The sequence below is a fragment of the Hippocampus zosterae genome, chromosome 8 (assembly GCF_025434085.1).
Source record: "Hippocampus zosterae strain Florida chromosome 8, ASM2543408v3, whole genome shotgun sequence".
Taxonomy (NCBI): Eukaryota; Metazoa; Chordata; class Actinopteri; order Syngnathiformes; family Syngnathidae; genus Hippocampus; species Hippocampus zosterae.
Window position 1 is genome coordinate 23,077,440 of NC_067458.1, and position 11,359 is coordinate 23,088,798.

The following is an 11,359-nucleotide window of genomic DNA, read 5'->3' on the forward strand; positions in this document are numbered from 1 at the left end:
TGATTTTGTAGATGTAAACACATAACGGGGTAGGACTAGATAAGTTTTTTACTTCATCCTACTCCCTTGAACATAATAGACTACCTTATTTTCTGTCAAACTATTACTGTATATGTTTTATGTTCAATAAACAAACAAACAAACAAAAGTAGCCCAGATAATGCAAATCCCTTTTTTCATTCATAAAACAACTATATTAAAATAACCGTAAAAAAAAAACACTTCTCTCCAAAACAAACTTACAATTTTTTGTTTTTTGTTGAAAATGCTAACATAATGCTAATAATACGAGCCCTCATCGCAAAGTCACTCAGCTAGCTAAGCTAACTATGCTAACCGCTTGCTACAGAGGGATTGAGAAGATGAGGTCGTCCTTCATTTCTATTTATTATCTTATTTATCTATTTGTTAGTGAGCTTAGCTTTTAGCTAAACTAAAAAGTCATAAGCCGTTTGTGAATATCAAGAACGCAGAGTGTGGTTTCGTAAACTCGGCGAGTACGGTCTTGGGGAGTATCGTCTCAAAGAACATATTTCCGACGAAGGCTAGTCTCTTCTCCCCTGGCTTTGGAACCAAAATGCTAAGTATCTTTTAAATAAAGCTTTTGTTTTTGAATGCTTGCAATAGAACAAAAAGAACTAACGGTGTTGCTCTGTAGCATTGTTGGCTGTGTGGTTGACTTGATGCTTCCATCTTCGACTTTTGATGAAGAAAACTTTCATTTCACGTATTGGAGTTGTACACCCCCGCCCCCCCTTTGTCGTTCGCGTGCTTGTGTTGTCACATGATGATGATAGCACTAAAAACAGAACTCGTAAAAGAGACCACAAGGCACTTTTCTTGTTTTATTTGGAGATAAAATTCCAAAGAGGATTTTTTTTTTTTCTTCTACTTGGAGCCAAGAATTGTTACTCAGAAATGACACACTGCCAAGCGCTCACTTCTCTGAAGGTCATATCAGCGCTGGAAAGCCTGCTTTCTCTTGCTAAAATGATTACAAATGTACTTTTCACGAGTGCAGAATGCCTCTGTGGGTTAGTTCCATTATTTTGCGTTCATTTTTTATTTCTTTTCATGAATTCCAGGCGGGAGGAGCAACCGAAGTCACACCAACACGCAGGCGCAAGGTCGATTATTTCGAGTTGTCGTTCTTCCTTTTGTTGCGCAAGATGGAGGTTATGAGAAACGGCTACAAGAGGCGTGATCGCCTTAATTGATTTAATTCATTCATTCATTCATTCATTCATCCTCCGAGCCGCTTGATCCTCACTAGGGTCGCGGGGGGTGCTGGAGCCTATCCCAGCTGTCTCCGGGCAGTAGGCGGGGGACACCCTGAATCGGTTGCCAGCCAATCGCAGGGCACACATAGACGAACAACCATCCACGCTCACACTCACACCTAGGGACAATTTAGAGTGTTCAATCAGCCTGCCACGCATGTTTTTGGAATGTGGGAGGAAACCGGAGCACCCGGATGAAAACCCACGCAGGCCCGGGGAGAACATGCAAACTCCACACAGGGAGGCCGGAGCTGGAATCGAACCCGGTACCTCTGCACTGTGAAGCCGACGTGCTAACCATTTAATTCAGTGAACGTTAAAATGCCTCGATTGGAATCCAAATTGCTACCCAAGCACAAGTCATGGCGGTTTCTTAGAAGTACATTTGTAAAGGCAGAATCATTTGGCCACCAAAAGCCCGTTCTCAGGCTCAGTCAGCAAAAATATTAGCGTCAAAATCACTGTTTGGCTTGATATGTTTCTCGTTTTCTCCGCTTTTTGGTCAGAAACCGTGAAAGTAACCCATGTTCGGTTGCTAATTACTTAACAGAATAAGCTAGCAACAAACTTTTTATCCTGTCTACTCTGTGAAAATGCTCAGTTGCATTCCGATACAGATTCCGGCTAAGTTGCTCCAGCTTGTATATCTGGCAACCCTCCCGCAACGACTTCATTTTCCCCGCGAAGCTCAAAGTCTGGCCAAGAGTTCACAATAGAGTATATCTATCGGCAGAGAGCCGCGTGGCGTGGCAGAGAGGTGCTCCGCATTGAGAGTTACGGGACGGCGGATTGCTTTCCTCCGAGAGAAAAGGCTTCGTTAAGTGCGACGGGCGACGGGCAGATGGGGAAACGCTTGCACAGATGTGGCGCACGGGTGCCAAGTTGCCGCGTCGAAAGCAGATGAAAAGATGTGTCATCGCTATCCATCTTTGAAGGAACCGTCAAAACATTTGATGGGACTCCGAAATTGTCTGCGTCTCACCAAAATGGCGTTTTGGCCGTCATTTACTGGCAACGTGTCACAAGTGTGGGCCGGTTCTGGTACTAACATACTTTGACAGCTACTGTACAAACGTAATATAATAAATATAATAATATAATATAATAATATTATAAATATTATAATATTATGGATGGACAACATTAAGGAATGGACTAACTGCAGCTTGCAGACCCTGCTACGAACAGCTAAGGACCGAGAGTGCTGGAGATCCCTGACTGCCCAGACCTCCACCATGGCACCCCGACGGCCTCTTAGGCCATGGGATGAATAAGAATAAGAAGAATAAGAAGAATATTATATAATAAATATTATAATATTTATTATTACTTTTTTATTACTTTATTTATTATTAAATAATATAATAATATTATAAATATTATAATATTATATAATAAATATTATAATATTTATTATTATTATTATTATTATATTATTATAATATTATTATATATATAATAATATAATAATATAATAAACGAAATAATATATCGCAATCAGCAAAAGTAGAAGAAAATCAGCCAAAAATAGTTAAAAAAATAATAAAACATTAGCTAATCGGTAACTTAAATACACAGGCCTTCCTGTGTGGAGTTTGCATGTTCTCCCTGTGCTTGCGTGGCTTTTCTACGGGTAGTCCGGTTACGTCCCGCATTCCAAAAACATGCATGGGCATGCTGTTTGAACACTCTAAATTGTCCCTCGGTCTAAGTGTGAGCGGGGATGGTTGTTCGTCTCTGTGTGCCCTGCGATTGGCTGGCACCCGGTTCAGGGTGCCCCCTCCCCGCCTACTGCCCGAAGACGGCTGGGATAGGGCTCCAGCACCCCCCCTGCGACACCTCTAACATCAGAACAGCGGTTAAACAGGGGGCCAACACATCAGATGCCATCCATCCATCCATCATCTACCGCTTATCCGGGGCCGGGTCACGGGGGCAACAGCTTTAGCAGGGAAGCCCAGACTTCCCTCTCCCTAGCTACTTCGTCCAGCTCTCCCCGGGGGATCCCGAGACGTTCCCAGGCCAGCTGGGTGACATAGTCTCTCCAGCGTGTCCTGGGTCTTCCTCGGGGTCTCCTCCCGGTGGGACATGACCGGAACACCTCACCGGGGAGGCGCTCAGGAGGCATCCGAATCAGATGCCCAAGCCACCTCATCTGGCTCCTCTCGATGTGGAGGAGAAGCGGCTCGACTCTGAGCCCCTCCCGGATGACTGAGCTTCTCACCTTATCTCTAAGGGAGAGCCCGGACACCCTGCGGAGAAAACTCATTTCGGCCGCTTGTATCCGGGATCTCGTTCTTTCGGTCACGACCCATAGCTCGTGACCATAGGTGAGGGTTGGAACGTAGATCGACCGGTAAATTGAGAGCTTCGCCCTTTGGCTCAGCTCCTTCTTCACCACGTCAGACCGATACAACGTCCGCAATCAGATGCATATAGTGTATTTTGAATTCCTCCCAATGCACCCCCCCCCCCAAAAAAAAACCTCAACCTTGGCACGGATTGTTGTGATTTCAAAGCCATTCTTGGAATTTAACGAGTCAACCGATTGCACCCAAAAAAAAAAAAAAGCAGATTAAGTCATATTCAACTCCCAAGAGTTGCGCTTCATCACGGTCGGGTTCTTACAAAGGCGTCCTGTGATTATGTCAAGTCGCAAGAAGGAAGCTCCATAATAGAGTCGAGGTGACGGCAGATGGACAGCGCGCAGCACAAATGCTCTCATTCAAGCAAGGGGGGAAAAAAAAAAAAAAAGCTCCTCTTTGTCCAGCCAAGGTCACGATGCGCGCATTTCTCAAAGGCACCGAGCGCGGCTGACATCATCATTCCGGACTTTTTATTCATGACTACTGGGAGCGGATTGTACTGCACTGGACATATTTCACATTCATCTTTGTCCAGCAGTCGACCATCTCTTGTCTTTTCTGGAGGTTGTAAATCGCAGGTTGGCACATTGCCCCCCCCCCACTGACCGCGCTGCTCAACCCCCGCCGGATCAGCACCTTCTTCCACGTAAATCCCCCTTTACTCCGCTGACACATACGCTATCTGCAAAGGCGTGCCGGGGAGAGACTGTGGGAAATCCCGGAGATTGATGTAATCATTCTGAAGAGCAAACAACGGCGCAAAGTGTTGCGCTTTGTTTAGTTTTTTTTTTTGCTTTTTCACTCTCACACGCATACACACCAACTCATTTAATATTGACTATCGTGCTACTTTTGGCTTCTTTGTTTGCACCCAAAAACCTTCATATTCCTGCAGTCTCTATCCGTACGGCACAAAATTTGATGGACATCTAGCACGGAGGAAGCAACTCAGCGGAGTCGTCGGTGTTGGTGGTTGTCGTGAACATTTTGGACACGCTCAAAAAATGTATTTGCAACAAGTCACATCAATTAAGACCTCAAATGACATGTCTTCGGGAGGGCTTTCCAGATTTGGAACTGTGCTGTCAATAACCGTTTAAATGATGAGGTAGTGACAAAAAAAACAATTTTTTTTTTCTTCCCTGAAGCTATGACCACTTTCCGTTGCTCCAAACCACATGGAGTCATAATACCACAAATGAACAGCACTGATGAGATCTTTTCCTCATGGATAATTACTCTTTCTTCTTGCATAATAGTTTAACGACCAACAAATTTAAATTGCTATGCTCAGAAATGCCACCAATGCCCACTGTTTTATCAACTCGCCAATCAGAATAAATTGATGACTAATAAAAAGTGGCGGCCCGGTAGTCCAGTGGTTAGCACGTGGGCTTCACAGTGCAGAGGTACCGGGTTCGATTCCAGCTCCGACCTCCCTGTGTGGAGTTTGCATGTTCTCCCCGGGCCTGCGTGGGTTTTCTCCGGGTGCTCTGGTTTCCTCCCACATTCCAAAAACATGCGTGGCAGGCTGATTGAACACTCTAAAATTGTCCCTAGGTGTGAGTGTGAGCGTGGATGGTTGTTCGTTTCTGTGTGCCCTGTGATTGGCTGGCAACCAATTCAGGGTGTCCCCCGCCTGCTGCCCGAAGACAGCTGGGATAGGCTCCAGCACCCCCCGCGAGCGACCCTAGTGAGGATCGAGCGGCTCGGAAGATGAATGAATGGATGATAAAAAGTGTTTCCATTTCCATGTGGGAAAATGTCCATCCCCACCGCTTCGTACACACACGAATCAGTATCAGGAACCGCCCCCCATAAATTCCAGCGATACAAGTCATATCTCAAAGTAATGGACTGCATGAGAACTTTCCCGTTCATGCAATTATCCATCCATTATCCTAACCGCTTGATCCTCACTAGGGTCGCGGTGGGTGCTGGAGCCTATCCCAGCTGTCTCGGGGCAGTAAGCGGGGGACACCCTGAACCGGTTGCCAGCCAATCACAGGGCACACAGAGACGAACAACCATCCGCGCTCACACTCACACCTAGGGACAATTTTAGAGTGTCCATTCAGCCTGCCGTGCATGTTTTTGGAATGTGGGAAGAAACCGGAGCACCCGGAGAAAACCCACGCAGGCCCGGGGAGAACATGCAAACTCCACACAGGGAGGCCAGAGCTGGAATCGAACCCGGTACCTATATTAATCATATTAAATACTTTGTTTCCTCAGTATGGGACAAATAAAGGTTATCTTATCTTATTACTGTGGCAATGCGTTCTTACAGAACGGCTGCATGACCAAAACAATTGATGCTTCAGAATGCTTGACAGGCTCACATATCAGTACTTTGTATGCTCACAACTTTTGAGAAATCAACTGAAACATTGCACACATATTAAACAACCCATGAATTCATTTTTTTTAACACAATGCCTCTGTCGAAATTAAGCAGTACTTAGTGCAAAAAAAAAAAAAAAAAGCATTTGCCGAAAACCACTTTGAGTCATACCTCCACTTCAAAGTCTGAATGCATGCTTTGCACATTTGTTATGATGGTGTCAATGTGCTCTCATATACAGCCCCCCGCACCCCGAAAAAAGATAACGGACACTATCACCATCAAATCAGCACAAAGTCAAAATCTATTTAATTAAACGAACGACCTTGATGAGAGCTTACGTGGAGTTACTTTTTTCAACCTGGGCTCAAAGGCTCAATGACTCCAAAAAACACCTCAAAAAGGATCCCCGTGAACACATAACGCATCGATATTGATGTACCTGCAGATGCCAAGCCGCATGTTGTAAGAAGCAACGAGGCGAAGAGGGCGCATCTTCTGGCCATTGTTCTGAGCTGGCAGCCTCCGATATCGGGACAATATTTGGAAGTGGACGGAAAAGCCTCTTTTTCCGTTTTTCCCCTCGTGCGAGAGGCCTGCTTACAGGAAGTCAGCGCTGCAAACAAAAGAAGAGAAAGTTAAGCAGAGCTGAGATGGAGGCAAGGAGGGACGGACAAGTGGGGATGATGGGGGGGTGTTGGATTTAACGCGGTCCCCGGCAGGAGACGAGGGAAGCGCTAGATTGGTGAGCCGGGGATTAATTGGGGGGTCGCGCATACTTCAAAAGCGGAGGCGGAAGACGCCACGAGGTATTAACACACTCTTGCTGAGGAGAGGCTTCAAATGCTCACCTCTGCGACAAGTTGAACACTCCTCCGGTGCACCGTGCAACATTTCACTTTGCGGGGAAAATGGTGTTTTGAAACGGAAATCTGCTGGGAGACCGAGATGTGCTTTGGACCTCGTACGCCGGACGAATATGATCAATAATCTGATTTAATTCATTCATTCATCTTCCGAGCCGCTTGATCCTCACTAGGGTCGCGGGGGGTGCTAGAGCCTATCCCAGCCGTCTTCGGGCAGTAGGCGGGGGACACCCTGAATCGGTTGCCAGCCAATCGCAGGGCACACAGAGACGAACAACCATTCGCGCTCACACTCACACCTAGGGACAATTTAGAGCGTCCAATCGGCCTGCCATGCATGTTTTTGGAATGTGGGAGGAAACCGGAGCACCCGGAGAAAACCCACGCAGGCCTGGGGAGAGGGCACACAGAGACGAACACCCATCCACGCTCACATTCACACCTAGGGACAATTTAGAGCGTCCAATCAGCCTGCCATGCATGTTTTTAGAATGTGGGAGGAAACCGGAGCACCCGGAGAAAACCCACGCAGGCCCGGGGAGAACATGCAAACTCCACACAGGGAGGCCGGAGCTGGAATCGAACCCGGTACCTCTGCACTGTGAAGCCGACGTGCTAACCACTGGGCTACCGGGCCGCCCAAACCGGAGCACCCGGGGAAAACCCACGCAGGCCCGGGGAGAACATGCAAACTCCACACAGGGAGGCCGGAGCTGGAATCGAACCCGGTATCTCTGCACTGTGAAGCCGACGTGCTAACCACTGGGCTACCGGGCCGCCCAAACCGGAGCACCCGGGGAAAACCCACGCAGGCCCGGGGAGAACATGCAAACTCCACACAGGGAGGCCGGAGCTGGAATCGAACCCGGTACCTCTGCACTGTGAAGCCCACGTGCTAACCACTGGACTACCGGGATTTACTGGGTGCAAATACCCCAATAACCAGACACTTTATTATGTATCCACCCATGAAGACAGATTCGGTTCAAGAAATCTTTTAGAACTTGCTTCACATTTTGGCGCCACTTTGGGTGGGGGGGGGTGGGGGTGGAGAAGGTGGCAACAGACCTGGGCGCTATCTGCATCGGAAAGCGTCCAAGTGTGAAGGTGCATCAAAGTGTGGAGGCGCGTCGCGGCTGCACAAGCAGTTGCGGGACAAAAGAGGCTTTCAGCGCACGCCAGCTGCAAAGCCTGGGAAGTCGTTTAGGAGGATCATGACAAATATTACACGTTTGGAGCCCCTTTGGTCGTGATTTATGTCCCCACTTGACCCTCATGTCCGGCCAGGCGGAGCTGCTGAGGTTAACCTTTGAGAGCCAAAATTCAAAGTGCCCTCATCATGGTCAACGTTAAATAACAGTAACATAGTAAGTAGGGTGTTCATTCATTCATCTTCCGTACCGCTTGATCCTCACTAGGGTCGCGGGGGGTGCTGGAGCCCATCCCAGCCGTCTCCGGGCAGTAGGCGGGGGGACACCCTGAATCGGTTGCCAGCCAATTGCAGGGAACAGATGAACAACCATCCACGCTCACACTCACACCTAGGGACAATTTAGAGCAGGGGTGTCCAAACTTTTTGCCAAGGGGGCCAGATTTTATGTGGTAAAATGTCGGGGGGGCCGACCTTGGCTGACATTCTTTACATTGAACAACAATATTGTTCAACAAATTTTAGTAAGCCAGTCTGTTTCACATTTCCATTTTTATTTTAATTTCAACAATCTTGAAACAGAATTTCTTTTGGTTGTATCACCATGACTTTTCAATAGTCACAAAACCTTTGACTCGAACAACAGGGAAATGAACAAGCAATACACATATCCACAACTGCAAGGATCATTTGAAATATGACATATCAGTCAATATAAACACGGAGTGATGTCTTGTTAACTCGTGAGTGATGCCCTCTAGTGTCTAAATGCTATTACTCATTTAGTGAATGCTATTACTCATTTAGCCACTAGAGGGAAGCAGTACTCTATGAAACATCACTCACCAGCCTACGAGACCTCAGTCAATGCAACACGTGTTCCATTGCGCCCAACCTGCGGGCCAGACGGCACTGATTTTATGACAGGGGCCGAGGGCCGGATGAAATTCGACCGCGGGCCGGATTTGGCCCGCGGGCCGGACTTTGAACACTCTAAATCAGGCATGTCCAATCAGCCTGCCATGCATATTTTTGGAATGTGGGAGGAAACCGGAGCACCCGGAGAAAACCCACGCAGGCCCGGGGAGAACATGCAAACTCCACACAGGGAGCTGGAATCGAACCCGGTACCTCTGCACTGTGAAGCCGACGTGCTAACCACTGGACTACCGGGCCGCCCAATAGTAGGGTGTTCATCAAAAAAAAAAAGTACGTCCATATTATTGGAAACTGCTGGGACATTATGCACAGTTTCAACGGTAAAATCCGGCGGCGATTAATTGACTAATTAATTAATCGAGTTAAAGAATGAATATCGTAGCTATGTTAAAAAGTGTAAAGTACTCAAGATTGCGATAGTGACATCGTCATTATCGTGAAAGCCCCGATTGCTGAGACACAAAGTGGGAGTTAACCGGAAGCAGTCAAAGTCAGTCTCTCAAATGCATTCAAGCGTAGCGTTCTAGGGGACTTGTGGTCGTTCCACAACTCTATGCGTAAAACTTGACGATCCCCTGCAGCGACGTGACCTTTGAATTACGCCAAGTCAGCTTTGTCTCTTGAGGTTTTTGCTCAATTTCTTTGCTTAAGTTGCGTACTTTCAAGCAGACACTGACATGTGGTGCATCGACAACACACTTCATCGTCTTTACGATCCAGGGGAGCTGCGCCAATTATTACTGAGCCAGGCTACCTCGAAATCTTCTGCAGAATTAAACCTGTTAGCATCTTGCTGTGAGGCGGCAGGATTAACCACTCGCCCACAGCGACATATTGCCAAAATGTTTCTCGGGAAGTTAAGCTGTGTTTTGGGTTCAGGATCTGAAGCAGGACTCCCCGACAACACCATGCGCTTTTGTTGGGGCAACACTCAAATCACCTCATGTGACTCCTCACCGGCCACCTCACAGACACAGAAGCCAGCTGCCCAGATACCCCATTTGCAGTTTGAGCCATGATACTGTTGAGGCTTTTTTTTTTTAAATCAACTAATTTATTAAATGTAATTGAATTTTCTAAAATAATAAAGGAATAGGTACAGATTCTAGGTATAGGTATCAGGCCGATACCGGCCTTATTTTTCGATAACGAACCTCAAGGAGGCTGCCGATATCTACCACGATACAAAAGGCAACGAAAATCTGATGAGCAAGTTGGCATTTTGGCACATCAGCAAATCAGAGAGCTTGTCCACTTGTGTGTGTGTGTGGCGGGGGGGGGGGGGGGGGGGGGGGGGGTCGGGGGGGGGGGAGATGGGGGGTTTAAAAACTGTCTACACCTCTACAAAGAGTGATGAGGCCCAAAAAGGTTGGGATCTGAAATGATTCATCTTAGCCTCATCTTACTTCATAGCACGAAAAAAATGAACAGGGGTGTGTAGACTTTTATTCTCCACTACTGAACAGGCTGATGTGTTCTCTAATATAATTTAATGTACTGCACATGGTCCACAACTGATGAGCAACATGATAATTTGGGTAAATGACGCATACAATCAAGTGACAGCCGAAAGTTCTATCAAAACAATGATTCTCCCTTTGGTTGATTTGAATTAGTTTAATTTGTGTTTATTATTTTTCATACAAGGATGGGTGTACATAGCCTTTGATTTTTACCTTGTTATATTGTAGAATTTTTGTAAAATGCGATGGAAATGGTGAATTAAGTTGAATAATTGTTCAACCAACAAGGATGCAGATGTTGCCAACACATAAGCTGTCAAGCACACTCATGTAACGCCATTAAAATACACGCAGGCGTAAAATAAACTCCTTTTCGACATTTCGTTACGGTTTTTTTTGCGTTCGTTTTTAATTTAATGTTAAACGCTCACGTATTAGTCGAATAAACACACAAACAAGCTGTACGGTGGACATTTTGACAGAACAGCGGCGCGTACCTCCAGTCAACGAAGTACAACGTCCGGGAAAAGTGCTCCGAAGTCGGCAAACAAGAGCTTATGCTTCCCCGGGGGCACGACGGTCCCTACTTGGCCGAGAAGGGAGCGACTTCAGCGGGGTGCGGGAGAGAGTTCCGCGAAAAGCGGTGGGGGGGGGGGAGAAACAAGGCTCAAGGGTCCTCCTTCGCTGCGGAGTTTTCCACACTTTTCTGCTGACTTTCCAGCAACACGGATGGGCTTATCTGAAGGGGGCGCGGTTTGGGGGTGGGGGGGTCCCCAGCATAAGGGGCGGTCGCGGTGGGGTGGGGGGGAGAAACAAGGCTCAAGGGTCCTCCTTCGCTGCGGAGTTTTCCACACTTTTCTGCTGACTTTCCAGCAACACGGATGGGCTTATCTGAAGGGGGCGCGGTTTGGGGGTGGGGGGGTCCCCAGCATAAGGGGCGGTCGCTGGTGA

General features: G+C 47.2%; 1 protein-coding gene across 1 annotated transcript in view; it reads right to left on the reverse strand.

The window, feature by feature from the left end:
* The window catches only part of tgfbr3 (transforming growth factor, beta receptor III), a 54,975-nt gene extending 43,819 nt beyond the window's left edge, over window positions 1-11,156 (reverse strand). Inside the window, exons 1-2 of the mRNA XM_052073851.1 lie at window positions 10,906-11,156; window positions 6,433-6,606 (exon numbers count right to left, since the gene is read on the reverse strand). Coding sequence (XP_051929811.1) covers window positions 6,433-6,496 — 64 coding nt within the window. The 5' untranslated portion in view covers window positions 6,497-6,606; window positions 10,906-11,156. The remainder of the gene's footprint in view (window positions 1-6,432; window positions 6,607-10,905) is intronic.
* Window positions 11,157-11,359: the final 203 nt, after the last annotated feature.